This window comes from Phascolarctos cinereus, unplaced genomic scaffold (genome assembly GCF_003287225.1).
Source record: "Phascolarctos cinereus isolate Bilbo 61053 unplaced genomic scaffold, phaCin_HiC Scaffold_9;HRSCAF=440, whole genome shotgun sequence".
Lineage (NCBI taxonomy): Eukaryota > Metazoa > Chordata > Mammalia > Diprotodontia > Phascolarctidae > Phascolarctos > Phascolarctos cinereus.
The window spans coordinates 65214908-65235270 of record NW_027556402.1 but is presented as its reverse complement, the minus strand read 5'-3'; the positions used below and the strand labels follow the sequence as shown (position 1 = coordinate 65235270).

At 39.9% G+C, this 20363-nt stretch overlaps 1 protein-coding gene across 1 annotated transcript in view; it reads left to right on the top strand.

The window, feature by feature from the left end:
* SNX25 (sorting nexin 25) overlaps positions 1 to 17654 on the top strand; it is a 272281-nt gene extending 254627 nt beyond the window's left edge. Inside the window, 4 exon segments of the mRNA XM_021007602.2 lie at positions 2655 to 2721; positions 13555 to 13736; positions 16559 to 16659; positions 17335 to 17654. Coding sequence (XP_020863261.1) covers positions 2655 to 2721; positions 13555 to 13736; positions 16559 to 16659; positions 17335 to 17415 — 431 coding nt within the window. The 3' untranslated portion in view covers positions 17416 to 17654.
* Positions 17655 to 20363: the final 2709 nt, after the last annotated feature.

The window sequence follows — 20363 nt, the reverse complement described above, 5'->3', positions numbered from 1 at the left end:
TTTGTAGCATTCCAGACAAGTGGTCATCCACCCTTAAGAACTCCAGTGCAAGAAACCCCAATGCTTCTTTTTAAAAAAATGTTTTTAATCAATGAAAATCTATGTTCTCTCCTTCTCACGTACCTATCCCCTTTTGAAAAGAAAGAAAAACAAGCATGGATAGTCAAGCAAACTAAATCCCTGTTGTTGGTTATGTTCAAAAAATGTATGTCTCATCTGCCTTCTTGAGTCCATCATCTGTCTATAGGAGGTGGGTAGCATGTTTCATCATGAGTCATCTGGAATCACAGATGGTCATTGCATTGATCAGAGTTTATATATCTTTCAGAGTTAAAACTCACTCCCTGTCAAGGAGTTTGCCTGTGACTCTGATAGAGTGGAGTCTACAGCAAACATATAGCCTCTCCATATCTGAAGAACACTCATACACAAAACCCATTTGGCAGGCCTCTCCCCAGTGTAAGGAGAACTAGTGTTGGCTATGGGGAAAAGGAATATATGGGCTTTATTAGATTTGTGCTGTGCTCTGGTTTGGCAGTGGGAGAAGGTCATATTTGGCCTTGATTAGAGAAAGCCAGAGCCGATTCTTCATTTGACCTTTTGAACTTTATGGAGTAAAACACATATAGAAAATGTTTCACGGTGATTTCATCCAGGGCTTCCATAGTTTGCAGTTTTTTTTTTCTAGCTTTACTATGCAAATTGGAACAGTGGTAAAACAGTCCTTTCTTAGACCATGCTGTAATGAGAGCTGGCTGTTCAGCCCATGTTTATATTCTACTTATGAAAAGATGGAAGTGGAGTGGATGGTTGTTTTCTTAACTGTCATATTTAAATAGCTGCTTGCACCCACCTGTGGAACACAGCACAGCCTGCTGGATGAGACCAATAATTGCTCGATAAAGTCTGAACTTAACCATCCACCCAGAAAGAACCAAGGGGATGAAGACTGGCTTTTGTTTGGACTATGATATACAGTTAGCTAGAAAATCATCAATCAGTATATATACCTTGGACAGACATTGCAAATGACCAATGAGTTGGGCCCAGACTCGAAATGAAAGAAGAGAGTGGGATTGCCTTTAGGAAATCACAAAGGCCTTTTAATGGTCCCAGACTTCTCTGTGAAAGAAATGCCACTTCTGTTGTAAAAGGTTTCCTTAATTTGCCAGCCAGAAGTGACAATTCCCTCCTCTGAATTCTATACCTCTCTCACCTTTCATATTCACATCATAACCTTTAATACAAGGTTATACAAGTTATATATTACATACACATATATGATTGTTATTTGTCATTTTCGAAGAGGACCAGTGACAACACAAGGTGATATCTTAACTCATGTGTGAATTGGATTTAAGTGAGGCAGAGTTGCACAAAATCATTAGTCTTACTCTCTCTTCCTGATTCATCAAAATCCACTGGCAAGACAAAAATCAAGACAACTGGTGATAGCCTGGGATTCAGCGGATGACCTTGGTGTCTTCATGTCTGACGAGGCTCTAAGCACTCCACAGAGCCTGCCTCAGCCACTTTCATGGCTGTTGGAACAAATTGTTCTCATCTTCCCATTTCACAGGCGGAAGTCTTACACGTATATAATATGTGTATAGAATGTATGTATATATATATACACATATATATATGATATGTGCTTACATATATACAGATATGTGTGTGTGTATCCATATACACATTTTTTAGGGAGAGAGAAGAGGCAGCATGTGTCAGACAAGGCAAACCTCTACTAATACCTCAACTGCCACAAACCCTCAAACCCTGATGGCGACACCTAAGATCCTGAACCCAAGAGCCTTGGGAATGGTGATGCTTCCAGACCAGTGTCCTCGGGCATCATCCTGGGAAGTGACCCCTTTGGAGATACAGCCTGGGAACTTCTCCTGCAGGTGCTACAGCCAGATCTACTGAACACCCAGAAAGGAAAGTTCTTGCCACCAAAGTCCTTGGTGCTGACAGATGGTTCAACCTCAGAAACTGATATGATTCTATCAGTGGAAGTGACATTTAAAAAGAAATATTAGCAGCTGTTTTTCCACTGTACCCTGAGGACCATGTGACTTTTCCATCTGACTCATAGTTGAAACCTTTTGTGTCTCTTGTCTTCCCCATTATAATGTGAGCTCCTTGAGGGTAGGGACTGTCTGTATTTTCTATTTCTGTTCTCAGTGCTTTGCATATAGTAGGCACTTAATGATTTATTTGTTTACACATACATATACACTCACAAATAAGTGTTACATGAAGTAGGATGGGCAAAAAGAGAGAGTGGCTAATATTTTTTTTTGTAGTAACATTACACAAACTTAAAGTCTGTGTAGATATTTTAATAGGCATAAAGTTTAAAGAAGACACAGCCTCTGCCCTCATGGAACTTACAATCTAGTTGGAGGGTAAGATGCAAACATAAGCAGGTATGTAATCCATAGCACTGTTGTAAGGAAAAGTTGCTGCAAAAATCAAGAGTGTTTGTTTATTGATTGACCTATTTGGCCTCACTTGATGCTGGAACAGCTAGGCTAGGTCGAGCAAACAGGGAGGGAGGTGAACAAATCTGGAATCTATCTATGTAGTTGTAGGAAATGCACGAGTGTCATGCCATCTTGTGATCATGCCTTATCCTGATTTTTTTCCAGTGTTTAAGTGGGTGAGAAGGACACTAATTGCGCTAGTCCAAGTCACTTTTGGAAGAACGATCAACAAGTGAGTAGTAACTGCTTTGATGTGGATGTGAAATTTATGAGATCAGCATGGTACACTGGAAGGGGCACTGACTCTGGAGTTGGAGGGCCTGGGTTCAAAGCCTGCTTGCTGCCCGCATGATCCTGGGAAAGTCCCTTAAACTCTCTAGGCCTTGGTTTCCTCATCAGTGAAAATAAGGAGTTAGATTTGAGAGTCTCTGAGATCTTTTCCAGCTCTAAACCCAAGATGTTATGATCCTGTGATGCCCTGTTCTGTGCCTACACAGGCTGCTTAATTTATGGGACAATCATATATGGCCCCAGGCACTGATAGAAAGTTAGACCTAGAAAGAACCTTAGAAATTAGCTAGTCCTAACTTTTATATAACACCCTCAGCAAAGTATCTATCCTGTCTTTACTTGACTACCTCCACTGATGGGGGCTCATTTTTCCCTAAGGAAGCCCATTCCACTTTTGGACAGCTCTAAATGTTGGGAAATTTTTCTTTATATAAAGCCAAAATTTGCCTCTCTGTAACTTCCACCCTTGCTCCTCATTCTGCCCTCTGGTGCCAAGTCTTTCTTCTGCCTGAAAGCACTTCAGATTCCCTAAGGCTGCTGTCATTATCTGTACTGTCTTTTTTTCCTCCAAGCCAAGTCTCCTCAGTTCTTTTACTCATTCTCACATGGTTGTAAGTTCCTTTGTTACTCTAGTTGCCTGTTCCAGCTAGTGTGTACGCGGGTCATATTTCTGAAAATATTGGACCCAGAACTGAACCCAGTAGTTCAGATGTCATCCAATCAAAGCAGTGTGACTCATTTTTCTAGAGAATACAGTCTAAGAGGAGTTAACAACCACCCCAAGGGCCTTCCCTCGCTTACATCTATTAATTTCATCATTTCTCTGTTCACTGTGCTAACCAGTGGTCACCGTTTATAGCAGGAACAGCATGCTACTCCTTCCCCTCATGCAAGTCAGGCTAGTTTTTCCTTAAAAGGTATGAGGATGTTACTCAAGACTTGGGTTAGTTCACAGGACTCGGGGCTCAGACTGTTGACATCCCTTCCTCGTTTTCTGTGTGCAAAGCTTCCATGAAGAGCATCAGGGGAGATCTGATTCTTGCCTGGTGGTTCACAGCAGAATGAGTGGGATCCTCAATTTATAGCCTTTTTGAATATCCTTCTCCTGCTATGGCTAGGTAAATCTCTTTTTCATTAACTGTTGAATGACCTACAAGTATTTCATTCTGTTTCAGTATCAAACCTAAATGACCAAGGGACTGGCTTTGAGTCAGGCCCAGCTGGGAACACCTTTGCTTCTTCAGTTGGTTTCAACTCATAAAATCTTCGGTCTTGAAGGGGTTGCGATCTGTGTCTACATCATGGAAGGGTTGTGATATGGTTAAATGGAGCGAGAACACACACTGTTGAAAACAGTCATGTCTACAATCAGCTGTTCTTTCTTCAGTCCTCACTGAGTTCCTAGAACTTTGCCGTTGTAATTTGTGTATGTCATAAGCTGTTGTGGGTATAGCCATTCACCCACCTGTTCCACTTTCATTTGTTCCTATTTTATGCACTGGGGAGACAACAAAGTCTAGCTAATCCATAGTCTGTCCTAATGGAGTTACACTGTCTAATAAAATTAAGAAGTACGTATTTCATATAGTTTTATTTTACGGGGAAGAGATTGAGGAGCTTTAGTCAAAGATCGTCTCCATTCTGGCCTCCTAAAATGTTAGTCGAAGAAGCAGCTTTTGGGGGGTTCTGTGTTCCTATTCTTCATCGTCCCCAGAGATCTCTGTCATCAGTTAATTTTTGTTCCTAGAATGTAATGGCATTAAGCATAGTTTTGATATTATGTAAGAAGAGAGGATGGTTTGGATAAAATACATTCCTTTAGATGACATTTATTTATGATGCTTTAGTAAAAGGTCTTTTTTTAAGTGCCTCTATATTCAAAATTTAAATCTTTCATGAGACTTGAAAATATGACCTTCTCCAGAATCGAAGTGTGATTCAGATGCCAAAAATGCAATGGGATTGATTCTGAAGAGCAAAGAAATACTTTATAATCTTAAAATAGAATGGCATTTTGTGGTGAAATTAATTATTTCCAGTTAAATGTCAGTTCATACTTGCTACTTAGATATATGGATGTAATTAGAAGAAATATGGCAAATTTTTATATATTGAAATGAGCAGAAAAGGACATTTTCTTTTCATTATATTGCATTGAATATACTTGATTCATTCATTTATGCATGAATTTAATGTGTCTAGTCAGTGCCAGGCACTGTACTAGGTTTTAGGAATACAGTAACAAAAAATGATACCTTCCTTCAAGGAGTTTGCATTCTTCTTTATCCTATAATGCTTCAAAAAAAGTCATGAATTCATCAGTGTGGCTACTTCCTGCAATGACATAGCCCCTTCTTACCATGGCAGACAGTTTCAGGCTAGTGTTAGCCCCTGCCCCCACTCTCAGTAATCATTGCCTGGTGGCCAACTCTCTGATGATGAATGTCCCTACATCTAGCTAGATCGGTCCATGGGTGACAGAGCAGTCATGGTGGAGAGCTTGAAGCGTGTAGACTAAGTATCTCTTAAGGTGTAAGATGGATCCATAACACCTAAGACCTTTAAATCAAGTCTGAGGCTTGAAGCCTTTCCACCTTTACCCTCCAACACCTGTGCCCCACTGGCATAGCCTCAAGGACCTATGATTACCTCTGCTCTGTGAAGAGAGGAGGAGGAAATAGCTCTAGTGATTTAATTATATTTGGGGGTTCCCATACTTTTATAGTAGAAAAATCTGAGTTTTAGAATTATGTCAGATAAAAGATTTGCCCACCTCTCAGGAAGCACTTTTGTTTTCAGTCTGCTGGGGCAAACTATTTTGCTTTAGTTACTGACCTTAGGCCTTGGGAAAAGAGATTTCTTTTTCCAAGCCTTCAGAAGCTGCCCATTTCTCTTCCCATTTTAGCTTCAGTAAATGATGAAACACACCTAGTTCGAATACCAAATAATGGCACACACATTCTTAGGGCACTCTTGGGTTTACAAAGTGCTTTTCTCCCAAAAAGCAACCTCATAAAGTGGATAGTGGAAGGGGAGGGTAACTCTCTCCTTATTTTCAGATGAAAAAACTGAATTTACAGGTTAAATAATTGGTCTGAGTTCACATAGTAAGTATTATAGCCAGCTCTCTATTTCAGTCCTTGTGATGTTAAAACCAGTAATTTTTTTTCATATGTATATAATTGGTCCAATTAGAATTTATTGGTGTGTGGATCTAGCTAATCATCTCAATAGTTTTGATTAAATAATGATTCTATTCCTCATTTTTTTTTGGTCTTGGTACCAATCTCCCTTATACTACGGAGTCTATTTCTGGGTTCTCTCTTCTGTTCTATTGACTTTTTTTTCCTGTATTTCCCATAACACATAGCTTTTATAATTATTGTTCCTTAATACATCTTGAAGCCTGGGAGGCTATTGACTATGTTAAATTTCTTGCTGATTACTTCTGTTGCTATTTATTGTCTTCTGACTTTATTGTTTATATTGGTAATTTCCCCCAGTATTTTCTTCTGATCACTGTAAACCACTTTTAATTCTAGCATGAGTTCCTCTTGTGATATTTTAACTGCTGCAAGCACCCCTTTTGTTCTCCTATCTTGATTTTCTGTGAATCTAAGTAGGCACAAATAAACAATAATATTAATAGCTAACGCTTATATACAGCTTTAATGTTCACAGACTGCTTTACAGCCCTCATCTTGGTGAAGCCGCACAACAGTCCTCTGAGGCTGTTACTACAGGAATTATTATCCCCATATTATAGATGAGGAAACTTTCATGGTGAGGGTAATGGACTTGCATATCATCTCATAGTTAGTAAGTCTCAGAGATGAGATGTGAACCCAGATCTCTCCTTCTACTAGAAAAGGTTCTCAAGCCTATTTGATCTAATGCCCCCTTTTCAAAAAAAATTACTCAGTGCCCCCCTAGAAATCTACTTTCTTTAACCCTTTAACAGTTGTTTTTCTTTAAAAAATTGCATCATTTCAAAAATATGTGAAATATATTTTTAAAAAATGGCACATCTTAAATTTAATGATTTATTATATATTTGTGGGTTTTTTCCTGCATTGAAATTTTGATGACAGTATTATATCATGTAACCATATAGTATTGAATTGTAAACAAGTCATTACATGCGCATATTCCTGCCAATGCATGCTGGACTTCCTGACAATGCGTGACACACTTGCCTGCCAACACTTGCTTGTTAAGATCTGTCAGACTTGACCACTGATCAGCTGTGACTTGCATTTTGTGTGTTTATTTGGAAAATAACGTAGTCACTAAAACTTTAACTCTGAAAAATGTAAGAATGGTTTTTCAGATTTTTCTTATCTTCTGTTTCCTTATGCTTCCCAAACCCCATTATTTTTATCCCAATGCCCCCCCAATTGCACCTGAGGCTACTACTGCCCCCCTGGATCGTTCCAGCACCCCAAGGGGTGGTATTGCCCACTTTGGAAACCTGTGCACTCGACCATACACCTAAATGAGTAAAATGTTCCTACTGAGAACTTTGGTTTCTTAAGTGTTAAAATAAGCCACTGTGGCTTATGAGCAGGTCAGGCATCTGACAGCAGTTTGATTTGAGGTTAGAGAAGAGGTATCATCCAGAGGCTTTTATTTCGAAGAGATGGCTGAGGGCTGTTGAGGATTTGGGTCTCTGGGCCATCTTTGCCCTCTGCTCTGCTGCTGTTAAGAGAAGTAGGTGAGAATGCAGTGGTTCTGTCGGGCCTCCCACTGTGTGTAAGCCACTCTAATTCTATCAGCCAGAATTGAGCTAATGGCCTCCTACAGGTTTTGTCTAAATGGGAAGTCAGATCAAAAAGAATGGAGGACACTTTGGTGACAGCATTTAATGAGGGCCTCTTATCAAAATTTCAGTTGTTTAAATTGACTTTTTCTATCCTCATTTGTTTATATGGTGCATATAAATGAGCCAAGTAGGGAGGGGGAAGGATATAGATTTTAACAGTACTTTTGGATTGTTTATGCATAGTTTTTTCTTAATCTTTAAACACATCTTTGTTTTAAAATGAGTATTTGAATAGATGAACCTTGAAACTTGGCATGGCAGAGAAGAAAAGACAGGAGATGTGGGTTCTTATCCTCGCTGTCCCTAACTCATATGTGGGTCCATAGTCCCTGTCTTTTCCAGGGATTTGGAGTCAATTAAGCCCTGCAAGGATGGGCACGCATTGGATAAGTATGATACCCTATCCAGGGAGCAAATGAGCAACCAGTAACATCGTTTCAGGGTCAAGGCCAGGGAGAGCTTTGGGAGAACCGAGGAGGGACGAAAAGGTTTGAAAACACTACTGTGATGAGAGGGAAAGTGAATCGATTCACTTGGGAGATAGAAAAGGATTATCTTGCTGCAATAAGGGTCCGTTTGAGGCTATGGAACATCAGTTTGTAATGGGCTCAGTCAACACAATTTTGTGATTTTTTTTTCTAGCTTCAAAGGACAAACAGCAACAACAAAGCTGGGGGAAATCACAAAACTGTGTTGACCCGGCCCGTGACAAATAGCCAGACATGAGTGGGGAGAAAGCTGAGGCAGAGGCAGGTCTACACTGGCCTTAGGATAAAGAGGCAAGAGACTTGAGGAAAGAGGACAGTGTAGAGTTTATCCAGGGGTCAAGAATGGGAAAGGAAGAGAGTTCTTACCCAGGGTAAGTGTAAAGGCCTGATAAAGAACTGAGGGATTGGAAGTCACAGTTAAAATGAAAAATAAGATTTGGGATTGAAGAAACTGAGTCTGGCTTGCCCGGAATTGCACAGCTAGTAAATATCAGAGGCAGGATTAGAACTTGGGTCTTCATGTCCCTGAGTCTAGTGTGATATCCACTATGGCACCCATCTGCCTCCCACTGATGATCCCTGCTTGGCTTTCCACCTTTCGTTAACACCGTCAGACAGCAAACCAAGGCAAAGGATTTTGGATTTAGAGCTGGTAGGGACCTTAGGGTCATCAAGTCTAACCCTCTCATCTTCCGGAGGGCGTAATGGGGGCAGGGAAATGAAGGGAACATAGGTAGATATATAGGTCAGATAGGTAGGTAGAAGGCGGCTTGGTACAGTCAAGAGAGGGCTGGCTCAGGAGTAATCAGACACGGGCTTAAAACATGCCGCTGACACTAACTTGTGTGACCTTGCACAAGTCTCTTTACTTCTGAGCCTCAGTTTCCTCAAATATGAAATGAGGTGGGTTATACTAGAGCAAGGATCCTAATTTCAGGTCCATGAACTTGTTTGTTTTTTAATATTGTTAACTATATTGCAATGGTTTCCTTTGTAATCCTACATATTTTATTTTATGCATTTAAAAACACCCATCTGAAAAGAGGCCCATCGGCTTCTCTAGATTGGCTAAGGGGATCCATGGCACTAAAATGATTTAAGAAACCCCAGAGATCCCTTCTCCATCTAAATCTCTAATACTGTGATGCTAAATGGCAGAACTGACAATATCCAGCTCCCCTGACTCTAAATCATGAGTCATTATATTGGGCCACAGGGGAAGACAAGAAAATGAAAACTAAGAAGCAGTTACCCTGAACTTCTTCCTCTTCTTCGTCCTCCATGTCTAGTACATTGTCAGGTCTTGTCAGTTCTCCCTCCTCAACATCTCTCCCTGTGCTCTTTTATCTACTCCCACAGCTATGTCGTAGTTCAGGTCTTCAGCACCTCCTGCCTGGACCTTTGCAATAGCTTCTTAATTGGTCTCCCTGCCTCAAGTGTTTCTCTTCTACAATAATCTTTCCACATACCCGCCAAAGTGATATCTCTGAAGCACAGATCTGACCTGGTTATGTTCCTTCTCCATGAGCACCAGTGACTCTCTGTCTACTTAGCCTGTAAATCCCTTCCCCACCTAGGTCCCACCTCCCTTTTCAGGTTTCATGCATGTTAGTGTACGCTACAACCAAACTGGTTTTTATAATGGTGCTCACACATCTCCTTTCTCTCTGCTTTGCCTTCCCCATGCCTAGAAGGCACTCTCTCCTCATTTCCACATTGCAGAATCCCTATTTCCTTCCAAGTTTAGTTCAGATGCCGCCTCCTACACCAGACCCTTCCTGATCTATGCCTGCCTCCCCCCTCCCTTTCCTCTCTGCCTCCATCCCCACTCCCCAACTCTGCCTCTGGTGTTTCCCACAAAATTGCCTTGTATTTACTGTTTGTACCCTGCATCAGAAATGCTTTCAGCCACTTACCAGTGATGGGTATTGGTGCTAATTGAAGGGGGAAAATAAGAGTCCCCATTCTTCAAGTATCTCCAGCCAGTGTAAACTGGCTACTGAAAACGGGGCTAGATATTGGAGGAGAGCCCAGGTGTGCCCCAGTGAAGAATTTAAATAGGACCTACAAGGTCCACACAGAAGACATTCCCCTCTCCCTCTTCATCCTAGAAAGGCTCATAAAACATCTCTAATCTGGGGGAATTAGAAATCTCTCTCTATCTGTGTTTCTTTTTTCACTGGGTTTATCATCTTCACCTGGATAAAGAATTCTATAGCAGAGTAGCCAAGAAGGTTTGTTATCTTCTGGGGAAGAAATCATTACTCCACCAACTCCCATCATGTCTCACATTAGGTGCTAGATATGTCCTCCATCTTCTCCAGCTACCCTTCCCTTCCATTTGCTATCTCCATGACCACACAACAACTGTTAGTAGCTATTAATTTCTTTATCTAATAACAGGAATAAATAGTACTGGAGGAAAGAGCAGCTTGTCAGTGGGAAGGGGCTTATGCAGGCAGCACAGACATTACTGATGGCAGCAGAAATTTGGCTGCTTTAACTCCTTTCTCTCCCAGAGATGGATGGAGGCATTTGATTTCTTCTGGGACTCTAAGTCCTGGGAAAGGGAAATTGTCTTTAAGGAACAGATACCTCAGTAAACCTGGTATAATTAATGCAGTGGTCATAGTCCCTTTCACAACCAGCATCAACTTCATTGTTTCTTCTCGGTGGCTTTGTAGGGAAGGCCGGAGGAGTACAGATCAGTGGCCACAAATGTGTTCAGCTATGGAAGAAGTCCATGTGGTGTCAAGATGGAATATGAAGCTCAAACTTTCCATCTTTTGACCCCAGATCTCTTCTCCCTCCCAAGATTCTCCATAAAAAATCCCGGATGCCCCAGTCCCAAGCTGTCTGTAGCTGGTGCTTTAGGAAAGCCTCTCCATCTCCATGGCAGTTCTGATTTATTTATGACGAGTAATGTGGCATAAGGAAACAGCAAGCTGGCCTTGGAATTAGAAACCAGGGTTTAAGGCCCCACCTCTGATACATACTGTGTAACCCTGGGCAGGTTACTTAACTTCTATGTGGCCCTAACAACTCTCTGAGACTAGAATTGGTAGAGGGAATTCCCTGTTCCATTGAAATCACAAGACCAGTCCAAAAAAAAAAATTGTGTATTTGTTGATTCCTCTGATAAAATGTAAGCTTCTTGACATCAGAGACTGGTTTTTGTCCTTGTATTTCTAGCATCTAACATGGTGCTTGGCCCGTGGTGAGCCCTTTCATAAGTGCTTGTTAATTCAGTGATGTTCTTTCCTGTTAGTGGCTACGAGACAAGATGGGGAAGAGTTTGAAATTATTCCAGTCCGATTGCATTCTAGTTCTGAAATTGTTGGCCCAAGTGGTGGCTCAGCTCCATGTTACTTATCTGTCCTACCCTTATTCATCATGCATCATTGAAAACTGGCATATTTTCTCAGCTCTTCAATCTGTAGTATTATTTTTCCTCCTTTTCTGGGAGGTTTCAGGTGGCGTAGAAAGAGCCCTGTCCGATCTAGGCTTGGGTGTAACTCGAGCAAGTCATTTCATTACTCTGATTCCATTTTCTCATCTGTAGAATGGAGATAATGATATTGATACTATGTAACTTCACAGATCTCTGGAGAAGATAGTACCCTGTCATCTTAAGAGTTAAAGAAATTTGAGCTGTTCGTATTACAGAAGGAATGTAGACCATGCTGATTAAGAACAATGATCCATACATCCTAATATTGCATTTCTCATAGCAGCACCAAGAGACCTAGAGTACCAGTGCTTCCTTTTCCTTTTTAATTGGCAAAAAATTATATACAAATATGTATTCCCAAATATCCCTTCATGATCCAGTATGGATCAACCTTTTTTTTTTTTTTTGGTGAGGCAATCAGGGTTAAGTGACTTGCCCAGGATCACACAGCTAGTAAGCATCAAGTGTCTGAGGTTGATTTGAACTCAGGTCATCCTGACTCCAAGATCAGAGCTTTATCCACTGCACCACCTAGCTGCCCCTACATCAATCATTTGTGAAAGGCTTTTTAAATCTGTTTCTGTTTTCAATCTGCAGCATTTCTTGGTCCAATGAGTTGCTTAAATTTGTTGCTGTTCAATCCTTTCACTCATGTCTGAGTCTGTGTAACCCCATTTGGGGTTTCCTTGGGAAAGATACTGGAGTGGTTTGCCATTTCCTTCTCCAGCTCATTTGACAGATGAGGAAACTGAGACGAACAGGGTTAAGTGACTTGCCCAGGGTCATACAGCTAGTAAATGTCTGAGGCTAGATTTGAAATCAGGAGCTGAGTCTTCCTTACTCCAGGCCTCATGCTCTATCCACTGCGCCACCTAGCTGCCCTGTTCCTTAGATAGTAGTATAAAATACTAGCCTACACTATGCAATACTCCTTACAAACTTTAATAAACTCTCAGTCATTGTCTCTACACTAAAGAGGTGTACCAGGCAAACAATTAGAGCAAGGATTTTTTTTTTTTGCTTTTAGACAATTGGGGTTAAGTGACTTGCCCATGGTCACACAGCTAATAAGTGTCAAGTGTTTGGTCTGAGGCCAGAATTGAACTCAGGTCCTCCTGACTTCAGGGCCGGTGCTCTGTCCACTGCACCACCTAGCTGCCCCCTAGAGCAAGGATTATTAACTTGGGGTTTCTCATGAGCCTAGATTTCAGATATATATGGACTTAGAAAGAAAAATGAAAAATCACTTCTTTATTTTCACTAATCTCTAATTGAAATTTAGCATTTCCTTCAGTTATCAAGCTAGGCAACCATCATTCTTCTGAAAAGAGATCCATTGGCTTCACCAACAGTCCATGTTGCAGAAAACGTTGAGAACCTCTGATTAAGAGAAACCAGTAAAATGAGACAATTGCAAATTGTTAGCCCCAGTGAAGAATCATAATCCAATATCACATTAATAGAATCATAATAGTGGAAAGGGAGTTGACCTTAGAGTCCCAGAGATTTGGGTTCAAGTCCTATTTCTAGCATGCTTTGTTGCCTTGGGCAAGTCATTGACTTCTTGGTGCCCTCAGGTAACCCGAATGCACAACAGTCATGAATATGCACTGATATTGGGAGTGTTCTTACCAAGAATGTCCCATGCCTATGAAATCACAAGTCTGGGCCAAGAGAAAAAAACAAATAACAAGTTTGATTCTGTGTCATTGAAAACTGGCATATTTTCTCAGCTCTTCAATTTGTAGTATAATTTTTCCTCCTTTTCTGGGAGGTTTCAGGTGGTGTAGAAAGAGCCCTGTCAGATCTAGGCTTGGGTGTAACTGGACTAGCCCACTGACTAGCCCGTTGGACTAGACCAAGTCCATCTCCTACTGTGGTGATTTAGCTCAGGTGAGCTCTGATCTGTCAGACAATTAACTGCTTTCAAAACCTTTCTGAAAGGACATGAGGGTAAAGATGTGTTTTATAAAAATATGAATGTTTGGTGATAATCCCTTTTTCTCTTACAAGACAAATACGAGACACAGTGAACTGGATCTTCAGTGAGCCGATGCTGGTTTATTATATCAATGTTTTTCGGGATGCATTTTGGCCAAATGGAAAGCTAGCCCCACCCACGCCACCCCGGAGTGAGGAGCAGAGTCAGGAAACTAAACAGAGAGCACAGCAAAAACTACTTGAAAACATTCCAGGTGAGCCATGAATATATGTATGTGTATATGAGTATATTTATGTATGTATATGTATATATATGTGTGTGTGTGTGTGTGCCTGCATATGTGTGTGTTTGTATGTGTATATATTTATACGTTATATATATGTGTATGTGTATATATGTATTTATATATATGCACACACACTCAGAGAAGAGGATAACAGAACTCAGTAGGAAAAAATTTGCATTAAATTTTGGTCTCTATGATTTTACCCTTAAAAAAGCATCTAAATTACTAGCTATGTGACCCTGAGCAAGTCACTTAACCCCAATTGCCTCACCAAAAAGCAAAAAAAGAAAAGAAAAGAAAAGCACCCAGAGGAAGGTAGCCAAGAGGATGTTCTAAAGAAGAAACTGAGAGTGTTCATCATAGTTTAGGAAAAAACAGGGGAAACAGGTTATCAGTCTTTAAGAACTGCCTCTGAAATCGGAAGATCTAGGTTCAAATTCAGCATCTGACATACCATTGTGATTTCAGACAACTTGCTTCACTTCCTTGAGCCTCAGTTTCCTCATTTGTAAAATGAAGGAGTTGACTAAATAATTATGACCATTGCCAATCATAACTTTAGAAGATAAATGGTGAAATATGCCACTATCTTCTTGGAAAATAGGTGGTAGAGTAGAGGTGCAGAACAAGGCAGACATTTTCAGATTTGGCCAATATATTGAATTATTTTCCTTGAAAGTATGCATACATATATGTGTTGTTCAATTGTTTTCAGTCATGTTTTCAATTCTTGGTGACCCCATTTTGAGGTTTTCTTGGCAAAGATACTGAAGTAGTTTGCCATTTCCTTCTCCAGCTGATTTGATGCATGAGGAAACAGGCAAACAGGGTTAAGTGACTTTCCCAGGGTCACATAGCTAGTGTCTGAGTGTGTATCTACACACACACACACACACACACACACACATACACACACACATATACATATACCTATATGTAGGCATATATATGTGTGTGTGTGTGTGTGTGTGTGTGTGTGTGTGTATACGAAATTTAACAAGTATCCCTGATTTTGGCAATGTGGGTCTTCCTTCAACCAACCACATCGTTACCCCTTTAAATCTTCATAGACAGTACTTTTTGTAAGTTGCTGTGTGTCTCCAAACTGAATGGATCCAAAGCAGAACTTGTTATCTTTCTCCCCAAACCCTCTTCTAAATTTCCCTAGTACTCTCCAGTTACCCACTATCCTCCTAGGGTGTCATCTTTGATTCTTACTCATACTCACAGTGTATCCAGTCTTTCACCATGTGCCATCATTTCTCCCTTTGCAGCATGTTTCATATACTTCTCTGCACTCCTCCAGCCACCACCCAAGTCCACGTCCTTCCCAACTCATGCCTGGAGAACTACACTGGCTTCTCTTTGGTCTCCCTGCCTCAGGTCTTGCTACACTTCATTCCACCCTTCTCCTGAATAAACTCCAGTGGCTCCCTATTGGTGCCAGGATCCAATATAAAATGCTGTTTGGCATTTAAAGCCTTTCACAGTCTGGTCCTTTTCTACCTTTCCAGTCTTGTTACATGTTACTTTCCTCCATGTACTTTACAATCCAGCAACATCTTTGCTTTCCTTTGAACCCAACACTCCATCTCTTGACTTCATCATTGGCTATCCCCCATACCTGCAATGCTCTTCCTCCTTACCTCTGCCTCTTAACTTCCTTCACTTCCTTCCTCTTAACCCTCCTTCCTTCAAGATTGCCCAAATCCTTCCTTTTCCAGGAGATCTTTCTGAGTGTCACTCCTCCCCACCAATTTCCTCTCCCCTCTTGATTATGCTTTCCCTCAGAAATTATCTGCCATTGACAATATAATTGTCTTGTATGTATATAGTCATTTACATGTTGTCTTCCCCATTAGAATGTGAGAGTCTTGAGGGAAATGATTGTGTTTTTGCCTTTCTTGGTATCCTTAGTGCTTTTCACAATGCCTCACACACAGTAAGTGCCTAATAAATGCTTTTTGCCTGACTGATCAGTTGTGATCAAATGTTGGACATCCTTCTGGGTGTGAGCATCTCAGTTAGCCACACTGGGCTTTGGGAAGTAGACACACAGTCCGTTGCCAAATAGTGCCTTTCCACCTTGGTGGAATCTGCTACCTCTGTCTGGCACATAGCAGGCACTTAAATGCTTGTTGAGCTTAATCAAATTAAATGGCTAGAGTTTAGCATCATCTCCTTTGTGCTGTGATAAAGGTTCAGAGGCGGCCATTAGTTGGGGATCAGTGCTATATTTAGGAACTTAATTTATTGGTGATGAAAATCAAAATTGAATTTTGGAAATTAAACTAAATTTGGATAGGTTTTGATCTTAAAATTTTTCATGACTTCCCTAGAGATTTTAAAGCAGTTGTTCTTACCTTGGGGTTGATGAACTTGGTTGTGTGTGTTTTTTTTTTCACATTTTGTTAAATATATTTTAATATAATTGGTTTACTTTGTAATTTTATGTATTTTGTTTTATGTAGTTAAAAATGTTATTTGGAGATGAAGTCTATAGGATTCACCAGATTACCAAAAGGGTCTGTGACACCCAAAAAAAGGCTAATAACCCCATTTTAAAATATAGTTTAGGGAAACAGTTAAATACTGAAAACTTTAAAGATGCAATTCACTGTAATTTTTTGACATTTCCGGATTGACTGGTTATAGGATACTCCCATTTATCAGTGTTACATATTTAACATACAATTTTAACATCTTGTTACATATTTGATACTCACTAATTATTATGTGTTTTGTTATTAGTGACAGTCTAAAATATAAATTTACTTTTTTTTTTTCAGATATGCTCCAGAGCCTAGTTGGACAGCAAAATGCCCGCCATGGTATAATAAAAATATTCAATGCACTTCAAGAGACAAGAGCCAACAAGCATCTATTATATGTGAGTAAATTAAAGCATAATTAAGTCAGAAATTCCATAGTTCTGATTTTAATGCCTCAGATTTGCTCATTTTAATTACAGTGTGCCCATTCCTCCCATCCTTCTTAGCTTCTCATGTGAGCATCCAGCAGAGTGCCTTGCATGTCAATAGGCATTAAGTGAACATTTATTGAATTGAATTCAATCCCTTTATAAAGTTTCTTTTTAAATTTTTGTGATTCAGTTTCAAGACATCTTAAAATAAGTGTCAAATTTTCATATTTGGTCCATTGTACTCAATCTCCAACCCCTTCTCCCCCAATCATCCTGAGAATTATGATTATGTTAGATTCAGAGTGCAGAAGAGACATATATTTTTTGAACATGACCAATGAGGAAATTTAATTATGCTTGTCCATACATATTTGTTATGAGGATTTTTTTATTTTTGCTTCTTTTCCCATTGGTGTGAGAGGGAGAGAAAATAGATTTTTAATTTAAAAAATAATTTAAAAGATTTATGGTTATTTTATAATAATTTGATCATTATTAGCAGTTCAATGAAATAATTCAGTCCTGTACTGAATTCTGATCATTTTCTGTTCATTGTGGCTCCCCTATTTAGATGAGAAATAGGAATTTCATCAAGTTCTTGGAAAACTCCAGTGACTTATTTTTTCTTCTTTCCTGTTTCAGGTGCTGATGGAACTGCTGCTAATTGAGTTGTGTCCTGAGCTGAGAATTCACTTGGATCAACTTAAAGCCGGTCATGTTTGAGGCTCCACAAAAATGCCTCTAGAGAAATGTCTGTGTAATAATAGACATGACACTTATTTTCCTCTTTTCCATAGAGGGCTGACTGAGAACTATATTGGTTTTTATTTTCAGTTTTTTTTCCCCTTAGTTTTATGTGAAGTAAACAGACTTGAAAATCTAATGCTGTAGTCAGCTAGAAAACATGCCACTGTGTAATTATTGGTTTTTATTTAAATAAAAAGCTATACAAATACCTTAAAGTTCAAAATACTGATTGAGCTGATTGTTGATACAAGTGATAAGAACCTCGGAAATATTTTAAACATATGTGAAAATGGTTTTGTTTCAAGTGGTAAAAGCCAATGAATGCTAGTTAGGTCATCTCCTCGCTAAGGATTCTAAATATTCCTCTCTCCTTTCTTGTGTATCAGAGAGCATTGTTGTACAATATTTATGTGAAAGCTATTGTGATATTTTTATTGTTTTTATTTTTACCAAAGATTTCCCATAGTTTGAAGCATTTGTAAACAATAAATAACAGACCATGATTAGGTGAGTCCCAACCCTTTAACCAATCAACAAGTATTACTTTAGTGGGTATTATAGAAAATACAAAAAAAAATCTCAGTCCCCGCTGTCAAAGAGTTTGCAGTTTAAAAATTCATCACCTTGTGGCGAAACTCGTGTTAAGACTCTCCAAAATGAACTAGGCTAGTTCTCTAATGGTAATATATAATTGCATATAGCAATACAAGGTCAGAAATTGCAAGTACCAAACGAGTGCTTGGGGTAAGCCATGCCATGGAAACAGAGAAGGGAGCAATCACTTCTACTTGTTAATGTTGATACTTCCCTGACCACATCAACTAGGAACCACTGGACTTCAGTGACTTTGATGACTCTGGAGGAGAGAGTGAGGCTGATAACAATTCACATGCAAGTGAAGACATCACCGTCGTGAGGTCATTGGTCCTCTTCGAGAACGAAGGATCAACTTCTCAAGTGTGTAGGGCCAGGGGTGGGGAACCTATGGCCTCGCGGCTACATGTGGCCCTCTAGGTCCTCAAGTGTGGCCCTTTGACTGAATCCACAGAACAAATCCTTTTATTAAGGGGACTCTAGGTAATTCTCTAATACTCCAAGTTACAAAGAAGGTACCAATCTGCATTGGCAGACGGAACATCTTCATCTGGAAGTTTGAAGTTCATCATACCAATGAATCACTGCTACAGTCCCTGGCTTAATTTCTATCCTATGATTTAACCTATGGCTATTAAGTTGAATCCTACAAATCAGATTTCATCATCTTTTTAACTCCAAAAAAACTGGATTCAATTCCTCGCCTTGATGCTTCCTAGAGCAAGCCAAGTTTCAACACCTCACTTTCCTCATCTGTAAATTGTGAATAACACTCGCCTTATCCACCTAACAGGGTTACCGTATAAATCAGAAAGTACCTTATATTCTCTAATGTTTCCCAATGGAACTATGACCTAATTTGTGTCATTATTCCTTCCAGCAATGCATGGCACTCCTCATCCATGCCTGCTCGTTAGGTGTAACTCTCACCTTTGCTCTCCCGCAAGTCCATCACAGGGGGTCCATGCAGTTTGATACTAAGTGGACACCAAGGGAGTATGCAGGTTGTCTCTTGCTACTCTCTTCCTCTGTATGACTAGTTCAACTTTTTTTTTCAGTCATATATATTTCTCTGGAGACATCCTTTACCCCACTTTTCCTGGGCAATTCCTTGATTATGTGTGTGATCTGCTTGTATCTACCATGTGCCTCTTCATTGCCCTTTGAACGATACTTTGTTCTTCTGAGACTCACAGCCATGTGACATAACCAGATCAATATTAGTGTTTAAAAGATGGGTCTCTCTTTCAAGGAGAAACTCATAGTCATTCAAATAACTTTGTGACTGCCCAAAAGCAATCCAACATGTATTTGTTCCCGTCTTATTCAGTTCTGAGCCCAGCTCATTATCCATCTGCAGTGTCTGTCCAAGATGTACTGATGAACCAGTTCTGTGGGTTGTGATCTCCAGTTATCCTCTGGACCACAGACATTCTTCATCCACCTGTTTTTCATGAGTAAATAGTTAAGCCAAACCTCTTTGAATGACCATGGATCTCAGGATGCTCTATCCCAGGGGTTCTCAATCTGAGGTCCGCGAACATTTTAAAAAAATGTTTTGGGAGCAGTTTGGTGGTGCAGTGGATAGAGCTCCAGCCTTGGAGTCAGGAGGACCCGAGTTCAAATCTGGCCTCACACACTTGACACTTAAACTAGCTGTGTGACCCTGGGCAAGTCACTTAACCCCAACTGCCTCACCAAGAAAAAAAAAAGAGAGAGTGTTTTGGTAACTGTTATTTCAACATAATGTAATACTTGTATTACATAGTGATATGTTTGTAATTTTTAAGATTAGAATTAAAAACTGTGTATTTAATTCTATGCGTTTTAAAAAAACCATTCTAAGAAGGGGTCCATAGGCTTTCACCAGGCTTCCAGAGAGGTCCGGAACACAAAAGAAAGCTTTTTAGAACCCCCTTTTTAGAATTTGATGCAGTATGTATAACATCATTCACACACAGGAACATCTTGAGGATCCGCTATTTACCTGACTTTGACTCCATCGGAGACCTTCTCTGTGACAATGATGAACAGTTTTGTTGAGGATATGTTTTTGTGCTATTCACTTTGCTTGACATTTCATAAGTAAAAGGTTGAGAAAATTTATATTGTTCCATATTCCAAACAATCTTGGATGATTGTGACACATGGGAGACAGTTTCTTGAAAAGTCTTTAGAGCAGAATTTCCCTTCAAATATTTTTATAGTCAGTCAGCACAGTGAGATCATCTTTTCTCTATATATCCTTCAGTCAGTTGTGTTGACTATAAAGATGTAGAACAGAAGAAAATTTCGGGGAAATCCCACTTGTTCCTCTTTCCTGCCTTCAT